The following is a 20,926-nucleotide window of genomic DNA, read 5'->3' on the forward strand; positions in this document are numbered from 1 at the left end:
TTTGCATCCCCTATTTGCTAGTGTGTCTGTGATTTCTCTGTAGAAATGTTCTATCCCGCGTGTTGATAAGTGTGTTCCATCTGTGTGGAACAGTTCAAGGTCACCTAAAGTTATGGCAGGGTGTTTAATAAAACCTATGCCCCTGGCGATACAGAATGTTTCCATGCTTCTGTTTACTTTTCTCCTGGATTCGTCTATGGATTTATAACAATTTGACCCCTGCCATATTTTTCTGGGTAGGATTGCTGAAAAATATATTTCTGTCTCCTTCCAATTGTGCGCAATCCCTGCTAGGGATGATGTTATGTTTTCGTAAAGCGTTCTCCTGCCTGTTTTTACTAAATTGTTTCCCCCTAGATGTATTATTAAATATTCTGGGGGGTCTCTGTAGGCCACTAAATCAGCCAGTTTGTCATGCACGTCGTTCCATAGTAGGCCCCTGTAGCCCCACCAGGATGCAATCGTGTTTTTAAATGGTGTGCCGTCTTTGGTTTCCTCAGCCCAGCGTCCCGTCCTGTAAACAAACAAGTGTCCTATTATCCAGGCAGATTTAAAAGAGGTTTTCTGTTCTGTTGAGTTATCTGCAGGGAGGAATGAAAAAAAAGGTGGGAGGGGAGGAGAGGCAGTTGTGCTATATTAGCTCGGGTCTGATGCATCTTTTAAAACAATCCGATTTCCACCCCCCTATCTTTTTAATTTGTTGTGCACCCAGCCCTCCTTGCCATGCGGAGGTTGCTGCACCAATTCTAAATGAGTGGGTGCCAAACTTCTTAGGATCCCAGCCTGCTCTGCTAATTGCTTTCATGAGCACTCCCTTAAATTGATAATGGCTTAGTGCCGTGGTGTCCCTATGTATTAGGAATCTCCCCCCCACTTTCGGTCGTAGTGCATAGTACTGGTTGGTAATGTACACCGGGCAGTTGGCTGCATCGTCTATGCAACAAATATTTATGACTCTTTTTGCTCCAGTTTTTGAGCGTTTTATATCGATGCATACGCATTCTTTGCTTACCCTGGTTTCCATGATCCCCAGGCCGTGATTTTTATCAGTTTTGGGAAATCTAGTGGCCGGCGGGTATCTATCTGTGGCCCCTCAACTTTTCCCCAGCCTTTCATTGCATATGTGATTAGTGTGCTGTGGGTAGGATCCGAATCCCCCCGTATCTTTGAAAAATACGAGATTGCAACTAAGTGCCTTTTGGCCCACTCCTTCTTAAAACCTTGCTCATGTGCCCATTGTAGAAAGATCTCTATGTCTTTCTGTGTTATCAGTTCTACATGCTTTAAACCTGTTATTTTAAAAACGGTTTGTAAACACTTACTGTATTGTGCTGTGGTACTACTGGCAAGTGCCTTTTCTGCCATCTTTTCTAGGAACCCCGTCGCAGGGTTCTTGCTTCTTGTAGGCTGCATGCAGCTGGCACCCGTTGTTGAGATGCCTGTTTGTTGTAGCCCCCGGTACCCTGTGCTCTTTCTCACAGGTGATGATGCTGTTTTTTCTAATTCCCCATAATTCTCCAGCAGTCTGCCGGTATCTGCGTTCCCTTCTCGCTGGCGTGTGGTGCTAGTTCCTGGAATCTGGACCACAAAGCGAGATAAGGCATCTGCAATGTTATTATCGGCCCCAGCGATGTGCCTTGCTCTAATAATTATATTTTTGTGTAGTGTGGCTGCTGTGATAGCTCGCAGCACTACGAGTACCTTGGGGCATTTTGTAGTTCTCCTGTTTAGGATCCCTACTACTGCCATGTTGTCGCACCATATCATGAGCTCAGTGTTGGCTAGATGATGGGCCCAGAGGTTGATGGTTAACCAGATTGGGAATATCTCCAATAGTGTGATGTTTTTTACCCATCCTGCTGTGTGCCAATACTCTGGCCATAGGCCCGCCAACCACTCTTTGCCCAATATGGCCCCGTAGCCCCTGCTGCCAGCTGTGTCTGTATAGAGCACCCTTTTTCCTTTGGTGTTAACTGGCGTGCGCCAAAGTGTGATCCCGTTGTATGTCTCCAGGAAATTGTTCCAGATCTTTAAATCTTCTTTAACCTCCTTTCCTAGCCTGACGTGCCTGTGTGGTTTTCCGCATGCTTTGGCCTTCCACTCTAGGCTCCTGGAGAAGACTCTTCCCTGTGGGATGACTCTTGCCTCAAAAGTTAGACTCCCTGCTAGAGATTGTAGCTCCCTTACTGTACCCTTGTCTTTGTCGCAAAGGTCTTCTATTTTATTTTTGAGTTCTGTTACTTTATTCCTTGGTATTCTGCATACCCCTGCTGTGGAATCTATCTCTATCCCCAGGAATATAATGCTGGTGGATGGGAGTGTTGTTTTCTCTTTTGATAATGGGATTCCCATTGTTTAGCCATGTTTTGTAGCTCTGCTAAAGCTTTGTTGCAATCGTCCGATTTTTCTGTACCCATGATCAAAAAATCATCCAGGTAATGGATCACCCTGGCGTCAGGCATTTGTTTTTGGAAGGCCCATTGGAAAAATTAGCTGTATTGTTCAAATAGGGCACATGATACTGCGCATCCCATTGGTAGGCAGCGGTCCACATAAAATTTGTTGTTAAATGAAAACCCCAACCAGCGCTGGGAGCTGGGGTGGACCGGCAGTAATCTAAAAGCCAATTCTATATCCAATTTGGCCATCAAAGCGTTCTTAACGCAACCCTGGATTAGCCTAAGTGCCTCTTGGAAATGGGTGTAAGTGACAGCTGACTCCGTGTGTGGAATCCCGTCATTGAGTGAATTGCCTTTGGGATAAGATAAACGATGAATCAATCTCCACTTTCCTGGCTCTTTTTTAGGTACTAAACCTAGTGGTGATACCAAAAATTCTGAAAACAGCATAATGTCCCAAGGTCCCACTATTCTACCCAACTGCAATTCTTTGTCTAATTTTTCCTTTATTACTTTTGTGTTGTCTTGTGCTGATTTTAAGTTTTTTGGGTTCCTCTCTGACCCTTTCCCCTTGAAAGGGATTACAAAACCATCTGTGAAACCTGTCCATATTGCTGTACTGATTGTTTTGTCGGGGTAGTCCCTTATTGCTTCGTAAAAGTTGTGATGCTTTATCGGGGTTTTGACGGGCTCTAGTTTTATTACTGTCCCACTAGCGTTCCTCTTTTTTAGCATTTTTTGCCAGGAGTTGGGTGCAGTTGCATGAGGGGTGCTCGCCCCCACAGTTGGTACAGGTGTGTTTGTACCAACACTCCTTCCCCTCCATGTACACTGGTTCTTCCCATAATTCCTGCACGGTATGTTGGCTTTAGAGAGGTGGCTGCTTTTATTCTGACCCCGGGCATTTGACTTAGCCGCCCATGGCTGATTCTTCCGAAAGGGCTGCTCGTTCTTTTTATGCCTCTCGTTATCTTGCCCTCGACTATTGGATTGTGACTGGGGGTTTCCAGTGTTTCTGCCCGTGGGTTGAGTCACCTCCTCCTCGGATGGTAGTTCCCTGTTCATTATGTGGAGGTCATTCTGGACTTCGTCCCATTCTATCGCTGTTCTTTCAGACAGTAACCCAGCCCCCCAGGCCGGCCCGGCGCCGACTGTCTGTGTCCCCCACCCCCTTAGGGGATAGGGGCCGTTTGCTCCGGCAGAGCTTCCTGCCGTTTGTCTTGGTTGGGTTTTTCCCACCCCTTTGTGTTGCGGACGGGCAAGGTGTGAAATCACACCCTGCCCATCCGTTCTCACTGTCCCCGAGACGGCGTGTCTCTGGGAAAGTTTTGCACCGTGTGGGGGGGCGTTGGCCCGAGCAGGCCTGCGCCCCCCACCCTGGGCCTGCTGTCATGGTACAGCAGTTACCCCGTCTTGCCTGGGTGCCCTGCGGCATTCCCCATAAGTGGTGAAAGCAATTTGGAACCAATTGACTTTTTTTTTTACAGATGCATTCAGTTATCAGATAACACTTAGTATGCATTCAGTTATCAGATAACACTTAGTGTGCATAAGTATCACTTAAGAGACAAATAAAGGAACACAAAAAAATAACACTAAATAGTTGTTTAAAAGACATTCGGTTTAAGTCCCTTATTGGGCTATTTTGTACTGGCATAATGGTCTGCGTCACTGTAAACAGACTGCATATGGTTTCAGTAGTGCTAAATCCTGCCCCATCCTCGCATGGTGAATGGGTGGGCGCCGCCGGGCCCCCATTGATAATTTCCATCAACAAGAAGCTCAGCAGCTTGGCTCCTTCCCCCAGAAGGCTAGTGAAGGGGCGGGGCGAGCAGCCAGCTGAGAGGATGGTAAGGCAGGTAGTGGAGGGGTGGTAAGGGAACCTGCAGCGCTGCGGACTGACAATTAGGCGAAGAAACACAATATGACGAAAAATACCATATGCTAATTATCCAATTGCTCATGTAGTCTCCGTGTTAGACAGGTGGACACTGAGTGTTCTGTTGTATGAGGAAACGGTGAAGTGACTATGTCCAATGAAAGGCTGTGTCAATTCTGAGGTGGGGCCAGTAGTAGTAGACTCAATACACATCACTGAGTCACTGACTCAGTGTATGCTTTGGGTGCCTCCTTCCCTGGACACGTCCTGTGCCATAGCGTGATCAATAGCATATGTCCTGTAAAACATGTGAACGAACAGTGAAGCAGTGACCTCTGTAAGGCCCCAAGACTTTAAAGTATTTTTTTTTCTAAATTACCATTTTTATTAATCCATGCTTAGTTTTGTAACGTTATTGGTGGCGCTATACAACTAAATTACAAGGAGCATTTTTCGACATTTAATAAAATTGAAAATTTCTTCTAGTGATGGCCTGTAGGGAGACAGGTAGAGCGCTGAGCTCCTGCTTTCAAGCCAAGTTCCATGTTTACCTCCTATGCACATATGGTAGCAGTGCTTTAAGTGGGCCGGGGCTAGGTGGGCTCAAGCAGGCTTTTTTCTCTAAAGCCTGAAGCTCCCGCTCATGTACGAGCTTAAGGCTTCAGAAAAAAAAAGTTTCTCCATAATGTTGGTGCCAGAACCTGCGAGACATCCCTTTAATGAAGAGAGAAGAGATGCCCGTGGGCCTTTGCCACCATTATAGAAGAAAAGGTGAAGCCGCTGGAAGCCGAGGCCTTTTTTTTCTAAAGCCTGAAGCTCCCACGCATTCACAGATACTTCAGGCTTTAGGAAAAAAGGCCTCTGCTTCCTGCAGCCTCACCTTTTTAGCCTTAATGGTGCTGCTGCCCGTCGTCAAATGCCTGGCGAGGGGCAGGGCACAACTAAGGCTGAAAACATGTGGCTGCTGTCCCCCGCCAGGCATCTCTAAGTAATAAATGCAGAGATCAGCACCCTCTCCCCAATTGACAATTGAGGAGAGAGTGCTGATCTCTACAAAGGGCTACCTGGGGGCGCCTGCAGCCCATTAAGCTGGGGTTGGTCAAGGCGGTGTGGCCTAATGAGCCAGCAGGCAACCCCCCAGCCGTTAGACTGCGTCCCCTTGACCCCAGGATCATTTTCCTGTGCCACTTAAGGCATTGTGTGGTAGTGTTGAAGAATATAAAACACACATGGGGCTGGGCATCAATAAATCAAGTGTAGTGCACCAGCAGCATTTGCAGGCATTTTCTTTTTGTAAACTCATAGTTCCAACATATCAAATACATTGCCATTGCTTCCCCATTGTTGCACACAAATGCATTAGTTAGAAACACAGATACAATTAACAGCATGACAATTGTGGAGGAAACTGGCCCCATACAACAGAATTTCGAAGAGTAATACGGAAACAGAGCTGAATTACCTTAAATAGACTTTTAATTTTGCCAGAGAAGGGATAGTGAGAGAAAAAAAGAATATGGCCAGGAACACACTGGTGAAGTGGGCTAGAACCAGGGATTTGAAACCAGTCTGCAATCCAGTAGCTTGAACACCTCTCTTCCCAGATGTAATGGGTGTACATATTGTTTGTAAAACGCTTTTTTGCCAAACTATGGTGATTGTGTTTTGCTAAGTGAAGTGAACTGCTGCTGTAGTTTCAGAGGTTTCTCACTTGTTTTCATTGTGGATATATTTGGCTATATTGTCCAAACTCCAAGCAAGTCCCAAGGATGTCATGTGATGTCAGGGAAGGGATTGGCCCTGGGGCATACAGGCCGAATGTGTCTGTTGCTGGATTGCCTTACAGTGCGATAGAGCCTTTTTACCTGGGAGCTCTTGAGGCAAGGAAGTAAGAATTTTTCAGGTCTTCAAATTGACAGGGCTCAAGTCCTAAAAAAAGTGTGGGGGGGTGGGAGGATTCATTACTATATGCATAGGCACCGAGTACATGGGGGCAGAGGGCATAGGTGCACCCGTTCTCATTGCCATGCTCATCTAAATCACTGGTTGTGGCAGGGTTTCTTGCTCCTCTCCTGCTGAGTTCAGGCTTGGTGACATGTTCGTAGGAATCTTGCAGAATTAGCAACTACTGCTCATTTCAAAATTGGAAAGGGGACTCATTAATGGATCACCTGACCTTTTTTTGGAGGGGGGGGGAGGGGTCAGGCCAAATCTGCTTTGCAGGTGCGGCAGTAGCAGGAGATTGTATAGCAGAATGCTGATAAGATAACTAAGCATTTTCATTGAGGCATGTCCTGCCCATTTTGGAAGATATGGAAGATGAATGGGCCGTGGCTGAGGCAAAGGTTGCTGGCCCCTTGCGCCCTCGGGCTCTCCTTTCCACTGTCACGACAGATCGGGAAAACGTTTCTGTTCTAACAAGTTTCCTTAGAACCACATGGAGATCATATGAACAGTCTGCCGGGTTTATGCCAGGTAAGATGGGTATGTCATCAATCTGGTTGAATCCGGATATCAAACTGAACAATAAGACCTTGTTCTGGCCAGAGTGGTTCGCAGCAGGGATTGTTAAAGTCGAAGATCTTTTCGATGGGACCGCTTGGAAAACATTTTGGATTTTGAAACTAGAGTTTGATTTACCTACAGGTACTTATGGCGAATACAGAAAGTTGAGGAGAGCAGTGAACATTCGATCTTTGGTTATCTCTGATTTGGCTCTAACTATTCAACAGATTGGCAGACGTGATCATTCAGCATCTAAAATGTATAAAATGTTGAGTGGTTTCACTAATGCTAATGCGAAGCTCCAGGACAAATGGTCTTGCTATCTGAGAGAAGAGATGACTGCAGAGAGGTGGAGTGACTTATGTAGGAATATTAAAAGAATGTACCTGAATGTTGGAGAGAGATCCAGACAAGTAATGCTCTTGAATAGAGTTTTCTGGACACCAGTAAGACTTAAGGAACAAAATTTAACAGAGTCAGACAGCTGTTGGGGATGTGGTCACTTTCGTGGCACTATGGAACACATGCTATGGGAGTGTCACAGGGTGAGGAATTTCTGGTCGGATGTGACAAGTATGATGAACAAGGTTGTCAATGCAGATTTGGAATTTGACTTTGAAACTCTAATACTGGGGGAATCCACCATGCTGGACGACTTAGGGAAACATCAGATTACATGGATTTAACGTGGGGCTATGGTGGCGAAAAAACTGATCCTGAGAAATTGGAAATCAGATGTTCACCGACGTTGAACATGTGGATGGAGGAAATGTATCGCACAAGCAATATTGAAGATGTGATATATTCTGTGAATGGGGAAGGACATATTTGTGATAAAATATGGAAGGCCTTTTCGGATAAGGGTTAGTCAGTCGTTGGGGCTTCCTGTGTCGAGTTTACCTGTATTCAGATAAGTAAACATGCATGTTTCAATCAAAGTTTTCTAGAAGGTTGTTTTCAGGTCAATGTTATGAATTGCTATTGCTTTTTGACTTTTGCATCACACCTTTTCTGCCCCCTTTTATTTATTTATCATTTTTATTATTATTATTTTTTTAAATATATATATATATATATATATTTTTTTTTTTAAATGAATTTTATTATTACATTTTTTTTCCTCAATATATTTTTCATTATTATTGTATGGATAATTGTCTATTGTATCTTTGTTACACTGATTTCTTCTGTTAATATTTAATAAATTGGTTTGAAACAAATAAATAAATAAATAAAGACAACTAAGCAGGTTAGGGGACTGTGTCTGAGATGTTATATGTTTAGACCTTCCTGTAAATTATATGGCTTTTTTCCTATTCCTGGTGTAAAATGGGTTGTTTCGACCTGGGGAAGGGTACAGCTACCTCGTGTCACTCAGTGTGGGATTCTCTGCCAATATAGTGAAAGTCAAAAGCTGCACGCCATTAATATATGCACAGTAAGTGAAAATGAACTTAAAAAAGAAAGCCTTTTCCATATATAGTATGCATCCCTATCAACAGTTCCTAGTTGTTATGCAAGCAAAAAGTAAGGAAATGGTAGTGGGCCGACCCCTCAGACCTGACTGATGCAGTGCCCCCGGAGGAGCACTTTGACCCCCCAGCATCAAAACCTGGCTCCACCACAGAGTCTGACAAGGCTTACATTTTTGGCTATAAACTTTTATTATAAAATTCAAACACCTACCTTGCCCCATCTCTAGAGGTGATTTTCCCAACCTCAACCAAACTAAAACTCGGGTCTGTCAGGAAGTCTGTGATATTCAAAAGAACGAGTACTGTTCTAGTCAAAACTCCAAAACTATCCCTACAATTGAAACACAAAAGTCCAAAACAACAAAACCACACCCCAAGAGAATGCCTCCCTTCTCCTGGGTCGAAAGGGTATACTGTGATTATAACGAATTGAGAATAACTAGTAACTTTAATAACTAATAACAAATAATCAAAAAATATTGCATTTTTTCTTTAAAGTATGTATGGGGGTGGTGTAAGGGATTAAAACAGGTGGGGTGTTGGGAGTGGGATAATAAACCTAGGGAAACAGGGGGTTTGGGGATAATCCCCCCCAATTTAAAAAGATAATTTTAAAAATATTTTTTGTTATTAATAATGAGTTTAAAAACTTTACGTTATTATTTCATTCATTATTATCACAAGAAACCGGTCGAAAGGTCTATGGCTAGGAGAATGCCACCCTCTCCTAGTTTTCGTTAGACCTGGACTTGAGTCTCTTCTTATTTAGAATCTTTTCACCTTGTTTGCTTTCCTTATAGTTCCTTGTGCAGGGGTTAAAGGGATGCATCCCTTCTTTTGTTGAAAAGACAAGGGGGGAGGGAAAAACGGACTCTTGGGGTGATCCGGTGTTGACATAAAAACCGGTTTGTCGATGTATGTAGAATTTCTCTGATTCAGGGGCGGGGGGGAGTTGTCTTGATGCTGTTGGAGACAGGGGTACTGGTTTCTACTTACAGGGCTTTGTCGGTTGCCTTTTCCCCAAATGACTAAAGCTGAGGAAGAATTATTTTCTCAACCCAGGAAAATATGACTCCCTTCTCCTGGGTAGAAGTCTCTGAAAGTTCAGCTTTCACAGAGTTCGACAAATATCACAGAACTAGGAGAATAGCTCCCTTCTCCTAGTTTACATTCAGGTTTTAGCATGTGGGAGGGGGCGGCCCGCCACAAAGAACCACACTGACTCCTAAAGTCAAGTTCCAAGCGTGTTTAATAAACTTAATTATCAGAATGGCTGGTTTCTTTTCCTCTTCGAGTTGCTCAGGGCCTAATGGGCTGGTAACTCTGGTGCTAGGGACGGCTTTCCCTCTCTCAACTTCCTGGGCCTGGGTACCACCTCCCAGCCCCAGACGTTCCTGCCAGGCTGTTAGTCACTACCGATCGGTAACACCGATCTGTTCTTCTAACTATAACTATAGGTGTTTTCTCTAAGACGCTGGCTATCTGTCTCCCTAGGAAACCTCTAACTTTCCCTCTCCTATCGTTCGTTAGTCTCTCCGGGAATAGGGAATGGTGCCTTCTTTCTCCCAGCGTCACGCTCACACCTTTCACAGCCTCTCACTCCTGACCCTTTACTATACCAAATCTTCTAACTGTTCTCCTCCTACCATGTCACTGTCCATACAATCTCACACTGCGACTTTACACCTCCACCCTTCGATCTTACTTGCTTTTCCCACTCCTGTTCTTCTAACCATTTATATCTCAAACTACTCCTCTACATCTGTTCCTTCTTTTCGCTTCTTCCTCTACTTCTCCGCCCCCCTACTGTTCCTCTAATACTAACTCGTATTTTCCCAACTGTGAAGGCATAATGAAGCAAGACACAGACAAAACATTCACTTTCTTAACAAAAAGTGCTTTATTTTACATGTCAGGATGGATTAAGGCCTAACGTGCCCTATGCTAAGGTTGGATTCCACTACCTAAAGAAACTAAGGATAGTCTGTCTCAGTAAGTTGTACTTGAAAGTCTGTCTGTGTCCAAAACCTGTACTTGCACTCACAGCCAAAGATACACAATGTGTAGGGATGGCAGCACCAAAAGAAACTGTTCAAAATAAAGTTCTGAGCTTCTTCCAGTTTGGCCTTGTTTCAGCTTCCCCTTCCCCAAGTTCAAATAGTTCCACAAAAAATACTCCAGGTTCCCTTCCCCAAGTGTAACACAATTCCAGGATGTCTCAGGGTTCCCTTCCCCAAGTTCAACACAGTTCCACATGGTTCAAGTCGCTTGATTTGCACCAATATTGTCAGCTTCACCTTATACTCCTTTTGACTCTTAAAAATTCGAAAGGATGCTTTCTTTCACTTCTGCCCTTGTATCACACAGCCTTTGTCTTTGGGCTTCTCTTAGCTCTTTCCGATGTCAGGCTACTTAGTCGAGGAGCAGGTGTCGGATGACAAAGTCCAAAAATTACAGGTCACGCCCCGGAAAACCCTTGGCACTTTGTGATGCTCTTAGTTCTTCTTGATTAACACCGGTTTTCCACCTAGCACCAGTGTCAGTACTTAACACCTGCTGTATTTTCTCTTTGGCAGTTTTTGGGGCTTGGTCACCATTTCCATAGTGACAGTCTTTTGGCTTTGCCACAAGTTGCAATCACCTTATTCTGTTGTGTATATCTTCTTCCCCTACCTTGCTTTCACCTTGCTCCCCCCTCTTAGTTCAACAACTTGTCTTTCACACTTGCTTTTCATTTAGTTCATAAGTATTCATGACAGCTTTCACTTTGTTTCTCAATGCTTCTTAGCAAGTTTCACTCCTTTCACAATAGCACATCATTCGCTTTCCACTCGTGCTATAATTTTACATAATTTCCATATCTTCTCTTTAGTTCGGTATTCAATATATGCTGTTGTATTTCCCCAAATACTTGACAACTTTTTTATGACTCATTATTCCTTCATTGTATTTCCCAAAATACATGATAACTTGTTCAGGATTTATTTATTTACTTCTTCATTCGGGTTCAAAACCCCATTCTCAAAGCTTTTTGATCGTTTGCAAACATTAAATGTACAAGATTCGCCCCAGAGCAACCTGGGACGTGCATTCCCTGTCTTGCACTCCTGGGGGCAGGTCTGCTTCGCCAGGCGCCTTCTTGCCATTCTCTGTTCTTCTCTTCCCTCACGGGTAGGCGTCGGGAGCTCCAGCGAGCAGCGCTCGCTAATGGGAAACCTTTGTGCACCGTCCCGCGGTGGTTAGGAGGTTTCCATGTTCCCCAGCTACAGCTGGGAACACGCGGCTCAGGTAATTGCTGGGGTTTTGGTCCTCTTGCTGCCTGCTCGGGTTGCGGCAACGCTCTCTTCCCCTGGCAACACACAGCATCCTCTCTGCCGGTCCTGCTCCAGCCTGCTCCTCGCCACACAGCTGCCACCTTCTCTCCAGGCAGGTTCTCCCTGCTTTGCTGCTTGGGCCTCCTTTTAAGCACCTGTAGGCTTCCAATAGGTTGCAGGTGTGAGTAGTTAGCCTGACCCTCATTACACCAATTAACTGGACATGCCTGATCCTTCATAGGCATCTTCCTCGTCTCAGTACCACAGTGGTGAAACTGACTAGAAGTGTGCATTACTCCTAGTCACCTTCTCCTCTTCCCAGTCCTAAAGGTATATGATTGAGGGTCATAGTATGTGTGTGGAAGGGATAGGGACTGAGTGATATGGGGTATTCATCATAGCAGTGTACTTTCTGATTTGGTATAAGTTTGAGGTGTCTGGGAATCAACCCAAGAGTTTTGAAGGAGTTCTACCTGGTCCATAAGGAGGTGTTCTCTTTCTAGACTTCTTACAATAAGGGTGTTTCCACTGGTCAGGATGAAAGGAGGGACAGGGGGTCTGTTGATGGGATGGAAGGCTCATTGTGAAAAGGAAAGGTGGAATACTGCATCTCACCTGCAGACATCCTCTCCCCAAGGTCCCTCCACCCAGGTGATCCTCCCTCGTATATCCACCTCTAGGGTCGAGATACAAAAGCGAAGGCCTTTCCCTGGCCACCTGAGCGGAGGAAGTTGGGGAGAAGGAAGTGAGGACGCCCTCAGGTTTCCAACACCAGTCATTGTTCCTCCTCCTGCTACTACCATGACTACTGTTCCCACTAGGTCTCTCTCGGTCTCTCTCTCTCTCTCTCTCTCTCGGTCTCTCTCTCTCTCTCGGTCTCTCTCTCTCTCTCTCGGTCTCTCTCTCTCTCTCTCTCTCTCTCTCTCTCTCTATATTACTGGTGTAACTCTGCATTATATCATAGGGGCTTGGGACACAGTCTGGTGTGATATTCCATTCTGCCATAGAGGCTTGAGATGTTATAAGGCAATATTTGATGTGCAAGGGAAATGTGGAATTCCATGTTTCATCTGGCACGTCACCCTCCCACGCTCCCTCTTATATATCCAGACCCCTCTCTGGATTGGCCACATGCCCTACCAATGGCTTACTGTGCTTTCAAGGTGTGTGACAGGGGAGTGATTGGGAGGTTATATAAGGGCTTTTAGCCCTGCCCCCCTTTTCTATGCAGCTTTGCTGTATTAGTGAGTTTCTCTTGGTGAGCTGGCTCTTCTTTTCTGGACTGTGTTTTTTCTTACGAGGATGTTATGCAGTGCAACGCCAAGTCCTGTCATGGTGCCGTCGTCGCAGGTAAGGGGATGGTGGGAGGAGGCTTGTCTGCACATTCTCTGGCACCCAGGGCTGTTGGGATCAGGCTCTCTCCCACCACTGACAGGGCTGGATCAACGGCCTGTCACACAGGCTTTTTGTGAGTTACTTCAGATATAGATTCTTGATCAACTCTTTAAGTTCACTCCATGCACTTTGTATTCTCTCAACTTGAACACTGTCCTTTAACTTGCCCCTACCGAAAAGAGGGAGAGGCTCCCCAAGCTCCTCTGGACTTTTCAACATTTTACTGATACTCTTCAAATTGTCCCCAACGGGGCGAGGAAGAGGCTCCCCGAGTCCTTCTCGACTCTTCTATACCACAGTCTTAGGAACGGACCAGGGAGATGCCTCACAAAATTATCTAGTTCTCTCTTGTTTTCTTATTTCACCGTTTTCCGGCCCCCTCCCAGGCTTCTTACTGTTCCCATTACCTTCTTTTGGGGAAATCTTCACTGGTTTTGCCAATGGCTGCTGGTTCTTTCTCCCTCTTTCTTCTTCTGCTCTTCTTCAGCCAGCTTGACTTTGTGGCCTGTTACGGTCGGCGGTCAGGGCGCAGGTTTCGGACAAACCAGTCCATCCACTGCAGATTGCGCAACCACAACAGTTCCTCATACTTCCCATGCAAACGCCTATGCGGCTATGCAGCCGGCCAGTGTCGGTGGTCTCTGCACAGTTCTCGGACCGCATGGTCCACCCACCACCACACTGACTCAACTTCATGGTTGTCGGCTCCCAGCCGACTGACAAGATGCTTTCCTGGTGTCCCTTGGTTCGTTCTCGTCACTTCACATCGCTGCTTCGATACAGTCTTTCAACGCCCTAATTCAAACTTGTGGGCTTTTTGGCAGCTTCCTAGCTTGCCGACTCCTCCTTCCGTTCTCGTGTTCGTCGGCACAGTACTTATCATAGTGAGACTGTCTGACACCTTATTACAGTAACACATAGTCTCTGACTTTATCATATGTAAGGAAGGGTTGGGTGTTAGGAATACCCTGTGGGGTTGGCAGATTCCCAGACTCACGTCCCTCCCCATGAGATCCTCCCGCATGTTACCACCTCTAGGGTGACTTTGGGTTAGCAGCCTCACCTCACTAGCCACATGGAAAGGGGCTCCCCTCTGGGGATAAGTGAAGCCATCTGAAGAATCGTCACAGCCCTTAAACTAGAAGACAAACCCCTGCTTGCTAAACTGAGTGCAGGCGATCCTATTGCACAAGATGCCATGATGCCATGTACCATATTCATTGTCTTGTATAATAGAGCAAAAGACAAAAAATACCACAAGAGACTGAGATGGACCAAATTAACCCTGGTATTGCATTTGCAGAACTTATATGACACATCGAAGAAACACGAAAAGACAATGAAATTGCACCCATATTTAAACGTGTTGACCTATGCAATCTGTAAAGCATGATGATGAAACAACTTGGCAGTGATCTTTCAGGATGCATACATTCCACGAAACTGAAAAACAGGATACTTGCTTACTTTCCTGACATGGTAGCACATAAGCAAGGCTGTCATGTGATGCTTATATTTAATAATGATATCGGATAAGCACTGAGCATGTGAATACGATGCAGATAGTAACGCTGTTCATCTTGCTAAAGCAGAAAATATAGTGAAAAGAGACATCTTTAAAATAAAATAAAAAATCACCACAACTGATCTTTTGGAAACAAGTGTCAGGAAGTGTCAGTATCTCTGTTAGCACTGGTTGCTATGGTTACCAACAGCCCAAACATTAAAGCAGAGTCAGGTTCTCCAACAATGTCAAAACTAATTCCCACTGTTGCAGTTACTAATGTACAACAGTTCGTTGAGACGTAAGGAGTAGGAGCCTGAAAGCTTCCAGGCACAACCGAGAAAGGTAAACTTATTTGCCTATCTACTTAGGAATTTCAATCCATACAAGAACTTGTAAGCGTGAACTTGTTGAAACCCTGCACAAGCTTGTGTTAAGCATATCATACGACGGTGCGCTACACCGCTCATCAAAACTTGCCAATTAAGTACGTCACCACTATTACACAGAAAATGCTGTAATTTATTTTTAGTTAAAAGGAGAGCTCTTCACGACTAGTGTGGTCGACAATATAGACCACAATCCAAGTTCTGCCACAGATCATGACTCTTTCTATGGTACAGGAATATTAATATTTCAAAATCCAGATGATAATTTTACAGGGACTGATCGGACTACAACTAAAAAATCCTTGTGCAGAGAAAGTGACCAAACATCTTCCTGAGGGCTACACCAGCATGCCCCCTGTTCCTCCTATGAGAACTGATTGTCCTCTGCCAACAATAGAAGAGAACTTAGTTGACTACCAAGTTACGCTGCAAGCTATGGTGAAAGAATATACATGGCTGAAGCATGTAACAAGCTTTCTGCCCAGTGACAACCAACAATGGGATGAAATAATCACCTGGGCAGCATACCACAAAAGTCATCAAGAAGAAACTCCAAAAGGTTGTGAATTAACACTTTCATCCCTGCTTCCTCCATTTCCAGGCCATGCTACGTAAGTGGCCATGATTCGCCAGTCAATGGATATTGTGAAGACACCAGTTAAAGGCCTAATGCCTTTAACTAGTGGCCTATGATTGTGTAAAGTTGTTGAGAGCATTTTTCTCCAGAGCCCACACGCATCAACAGAAGGTGCATATGCTTAAGTCTGTACTGCAAGAGCATTAAAAGGTAACTTGGCCAGGTTCCACTCTTTATTACCACAAAGTGGCCATTCCAAAGAATGCTGTACAGCAGTGTTCGGTGCATGTAAATGTAAGTGAAGCTGTGTAGAAAACACAATTACAAAATATTGCTATGAGGTGTAGAGCCGGTGTACAGATTATTTGTGGAGAAACAGGGATATGATATATGATTGTTTATTTATATAGCGCCTATACACAGAAGTGTTTCAACAAGTGTAAGGATTGTAAGGGAGAAGGGGGGGGGCATCCCTTTAGTGCCTTTGCTTATGTGGTATCCTAGAAACACAACCTGAACCCTTTGCTTTCTTTTTTGCATGCAGTTATAGAAACTCTGAAACTGAACTGCTATTTTGATCACACTCAAATTGCAGTACTGTTACAAACTAACAACAAATATAATGAAATGTTCGTTACCACAATGGATAAGGCACTGTTATTATGATAATGCGATTTTGGCAGAAAGGTTAGTCCCGATCGCACTTGGTAATCTCTGAAGCCTCCAGCTACTGAAAGGATGGTTATATTGCGTAAGTCGTGTTCATTCAAAATCCAGTAGTTGTTAACGGCATCATAAAAATCTGAAATGAGTTATAGAAAAAGTATTAAAAGCAAGCACAAAAATATTTTTATGAAAACGGCATTGTTGTTGAAAAGCTGATAAATGGGGGATTCATTCACTGAAGTTAGATTCAGAATGGAAATACTGATGACAAGCAATGGATATATAGGTGAGCGTGCCTATATTTTGATCGGCGTACAATACTTGTTTCAAGACTCGCCTATGTGACATTAACAAGAGTGGATTCTACCGTGCATACCATATTATTGTCAAATAGGAGATCCTTCTAACCTGGACCATAACTTGAAGGTGTTATCAACACCCAGCACAACATGTTATACTGTGTAATTATCCTTAAGTACACAAGCTCAACTCCCCATCTTGGGCCGTAGTGTTTGCAGAATGAGTACACACAGGAACCTCTTGAACCCAGCAAGGCAAGTGAGTAAGGGACATCTTGATATGCCGGCTAGAGGTTTTTTGAGATGGCCAGAAAGAGGTTTAGGAAAAGCAATTGTATAGGTAAGGGGGAAGTAGGGAAAAGGCATGTTGAGTGGCTCCTTGGTTTCTTTTAGCAAGCTGCTTGAGCACTCATTACCCAGTTTTTGGTGGGAAACACATTCACTCATTTGTGGTGTTCTTTCTTTGCCTACGTCTCTGAACATTCCTCAACATTAAACAAACACACAGTAGCATTATTCCAACTAAACTGCAGCAGGGATTGATGTCCATTCAATGTTTGCATTGCTGAGCAATCTTAACACATTCTCAGGATTGAATTTACACTTTAGCATTGTTACTCCACAGTCAATCGCTAAACATTGTTAATGTCTTTAAACAAGTCAGAATTGTTAGTCTCACAACACAGCTTACTTTGTTCATTAAGATTTAGTTTCTTGACAATCTCAAGCCAGTTAACACCATTGTGTAGTTTGGAAGCAGTCCTGTGAAAGAAAGCAATGTTTTGGGACTCCTACCTGCTCAGTAATATTGTGGTTAAAATACCATGCTGCTCTATTTAAAAACTTGTTTTTAATTGTAATTGGTTCAATTAAACCTTTATAAAAGGACAAGAAAGACAAGTCAAAACATAAAACGATCCAACATTCATTAAAAATAATGAGCATAATCGTTAAAATCAGAATTATCTACATTCAATATTAAAAGAAAAAAAGAAGGAAAGAGAAAGAAGTAAACTTTTAAAAGAAAAAAAAAGATTTAAAGCACTAAAACATATCTAACAAATTATCACAAAGAAGTCTCAAACTAAAATTTAAAGTTAAAGAGCATAAACAGATCATGGATCAGATCATGGGCCCTGGACACTGAACAATAAACAAACAAATTTTAGTAATTCAACTCTACAAGTTCGAACTTTTAATAAAACCTGATAGGGCTAATCCCTCGTGAATAGTATGGATGTAAAGGCATCGCTTCCATACCCACTCTTCATTATACATAAGAGAGCTCGCATTCAAGGGCACGAGAAATTTTGCTCTCAAACTCTCTAATGACACACACTCTGTGACCAGGTGCTTTAAGGTCTCAAGCTCCTTCTTGCAGAACCTACAGCTGGCTGAATCCGTCGGGATTAAGAACCTCCTTGCTAAGATTTCCCTAGTGGGTAGCACATTCCACCGTGCCCTTAGAAGAGTGCCTCTATAAGATCCATTTGGGAATTGGAGCATAATCTTCGTAAGAGAGCCTCTACGTCTGTGCTCGTGCTTCAAATGACTTAAAGAGGGGTAAGAGCGAAAATCATCAGTAGTTTGAATCCAATCCCGATCAAATAAGGCTCTTTTAGCCTTCATAGGATTCGCTATCAGAGTCTCCAGGGTTGAGCCAATCTTATCAAGGACCCGTTCTGATCTGTCCCTTAAGGAACTAAGCGTCCGAGAAAGGTTCAGGTTTCTTCCCATTAGATTATACAGGGTATTCGAAGTTGGTGCCCTAATTTTTGAATAGTGTGAGAGAGAAGCCCATTACATCTGTGCCCACATGGATACTGTCCCCATTTCAAAGCGAATTGCCGAGGTGGGAACCGCATTCAGGACCCCCAATATTCTCCTCCAAATACAACCTTCAATTCTATTGAGGATATTACATACTTTGTCAGATTTTAATTCTAGACCATAAATCAATTTGGGGACGATTTTACCTTAAAAAACAATCACTGCTGGTTTAAGAGAACATTTTCCAAACTTTATATCAATCCTCAAAATCTGAGCTTCCAATAATTTCGCCTTTTATGTCAAAGACTCAATGGCTCCCTTAGTGTCTTGGTAAACCGAAAAATTTAACCCCAGGTATCGTACAGACTCAAAGTTTCAGGGGGATATCTCCAAGATTAACAATGGACCCAATAGTCTTCGCCCTCGCTTTTCTGAAGGGAAGGATCTTAATTTTATTAGGATTAATGAGTAATCCATTATCTTTAACATAGATCTCAAAATTAGCCCCACCTTAGTGAGATCAAAAATCAGAAGGTCATCTGCGTAAGCAAGACATACAATTTTTTCCTTGCCTATCTTAGGTGCAAGGAGCCTTCTGTGAGTCCAGAAATTAACCTACCAAAGCATAGATGGCATATTATGTTGGCCGAAAACCAATCGCATCATATGCCCTACATCGCCAATACAGAATCGTCAGCATAACCAATGAGTGCCCATTTTGTTCCCTAGATCCGCCATTTGCTTTCTTTGCCTTTCTGTTCAAACGCTTTGCAAAATGTATTTTATTTCATTCATTCTGCTCATACACGAAGCAAGGCCACAAGTTACATGGTGAGAGACCGGGCCAGACAGAAATGCCAAGCAGTACAGAAATACATTGTTTTCCTCCCTCACAAGTCCTTGAAGGTGAGCACAGAGGCATTTAATCACCATTTAATCACCAAGCCAGGTGCCAGCCGGTCTCTTTGAAACTGTAGAAACAGGCCGTTAAGGCATGATTTATACTTTCCTAGCAGCCCCCCTTTCGGGGCCCTCTTTAGATCAGGCTGACCCCTAGTTCACGAATAGAAACCAGAAGATAGCATGCTTTGGAATGTGTGTCTCCTACGAACAGTTTGCTCGCTAAACAAGTGCTTTGTGTTCTTCATAACAAAGAACCATGTCTGCTTACTGCAAATTGCAACTGTTGCTAGTAATATAGATTGAGAAAGAAACGTGTCATAATGTGTCATATTTATCATAACTGTCAATTACCGAACCCTAGCTCAAGAAGATACATTATGGGTGGTTTTGATGTGTCACAAAGAGATTGTATGATTGTTTTATTCATATATATGATACTGTTGTAGAATGTTTGCTCTCTTGTGTCTCACGAGGTCTGGGTGATCACACGTTGCACGACGTTAGACCCAGTTGGCCGACTGAGAATATTTGCTTTGCAATAAACCCTAGCACTTGGAAAATCGATCCTCGTGTCTGTCGTATCACTGGATGTATGGTGATTGTACCTTTTTTTCATACACAAGGGTCTTCAGGGCCTAACAAAAAATGGCGCCCGAATAGGGACCCTGCCCCATTTGCTCCATCGTGTACGTTGAATTTGAAGAAGGCGAAAACGAATAGAGGACGAGGCCGTCGAAGCGGGATTGAAAGGTGTTCGGGGCGCCCCTGTGAAAGTGATGCGACTCCTTTGAAGATCGTAAACAACCGTTCCCTGATCGACGAGCAGCGTTCCAGAGAGCATCGAGGCGAGGGTCCGCAAACGAGGCAGATTGAGCCAGATACGCAGTCACGACGATTCTTGGTTGCGTCTGTATACGGACTAATTGCATCTTGAGAGACGAACCGATTGATCAGGTGAGTCGTGCCCCGATTCTTAACAGCCCTGAAATTGTTTAAGTGTTGCTCTTGCAAGATCAAACGCCCAGGGTAAGGTACAAATAAGACAATATGCCTGGGAAATTGTCTTCCTGTCTAGTGGGAAATTTCCACTGCGGTAGACAATCTTTGGAAACTGGCCAGGTTGCGCCACCCATAGTGTCGCCAGCGTTTGAGATGTATGTGAAATATGGAATAGGAGCGATAATGTTTAATGAAATTTGGCATAGGCAGAAAAGACATGTAGATTTGCAGTGGCCGAAAGACTGTACTTTTGAGATGGCCCGTATAGAACACTTACAATCAGTACTGCTGCGCAAGAAAGCACGCCCCGCGACATTTGACGTTATAAGAGACTGGAGGAAAGAAGCTAACTTCCATTTAAAAAGTAGAGAGAAACATGCACGAAGGCATAAATCAAACACAGAGAAAGCGATAGAACTAGAAGAGCTAAAATGGGATGAGGATATCAGAAGAGGGGATAGGAGCATCCAATTAGGCATACAAAAGATATATCCACAAAAAGAGTTACATGCATCAGATGAACTAATAAATAAGATTTTGAATGAAAAAAGACAAGAACGCCCTCAAAGTAAGATTGACACAACTGCACCAGTACCCATTGCTCCACATCAGTTGCCACCCCCCATTCCTGTTCCAACTGCACCATCTCCCCCTGCGGACGCAACAGCATTTCCTCACCGCCAACAGAGCAAGAATTAGCAGCTGTCGAAGAAGGCAGCTCTACAGAGGCAGGGCCTGCACAGAGAGGAAGCACCAGAGTAACCCTTAGTACGGTTAGCAGGGAGAGGAGAGAAGAACTTAAAGAATGGGCAGAAACGTATATTGAAGGAAATGACGAGGGATCCACGCTGA

At 43.9% G+C, this 20,926-nt stretch overlaps 1 protein-coding gene across 2 annotated transcripts in view; it reads right to left on the minus strand.

Annotated features, from left to right (window-relative positions):
* Positions 1-20,926, minus strand: part of PGAP1 (post-GPI attachment to proteins inositol deacylase 1) — a 1,466,013-nt gene that overhangs the window by 1,259,425 nt on the left and 185,662 nt on the right. For both annotated transcript variants that reach the window (XM_069615724.1, XM_069615725.1), the window contains one exon: positions 16,076-16,239. In XM_069615724.1, the coding sequence (XP_069471825.1) occupies positions 16,076-16,239 (164 nt within the window). The remainder of the gene's footprint in view (positions 1-16,075; positions 16,240-20,926) is intronic.

The sequence above is a fragment of the Ambystoma mexicanum genome, chromosome 9 (assembly GCF_040938575.1).
Source record: "Ambystoma mexicanum isolate Mex_15411 chromosome 9, UKY_AmexF1_1, whole genome shotgun sequence".
NCBI lineage: Eukaryota > Metazoa > Chordata > Amphibia > Caudata > Ambystomatidae > Ambystoma > Ambystoma mexicanum.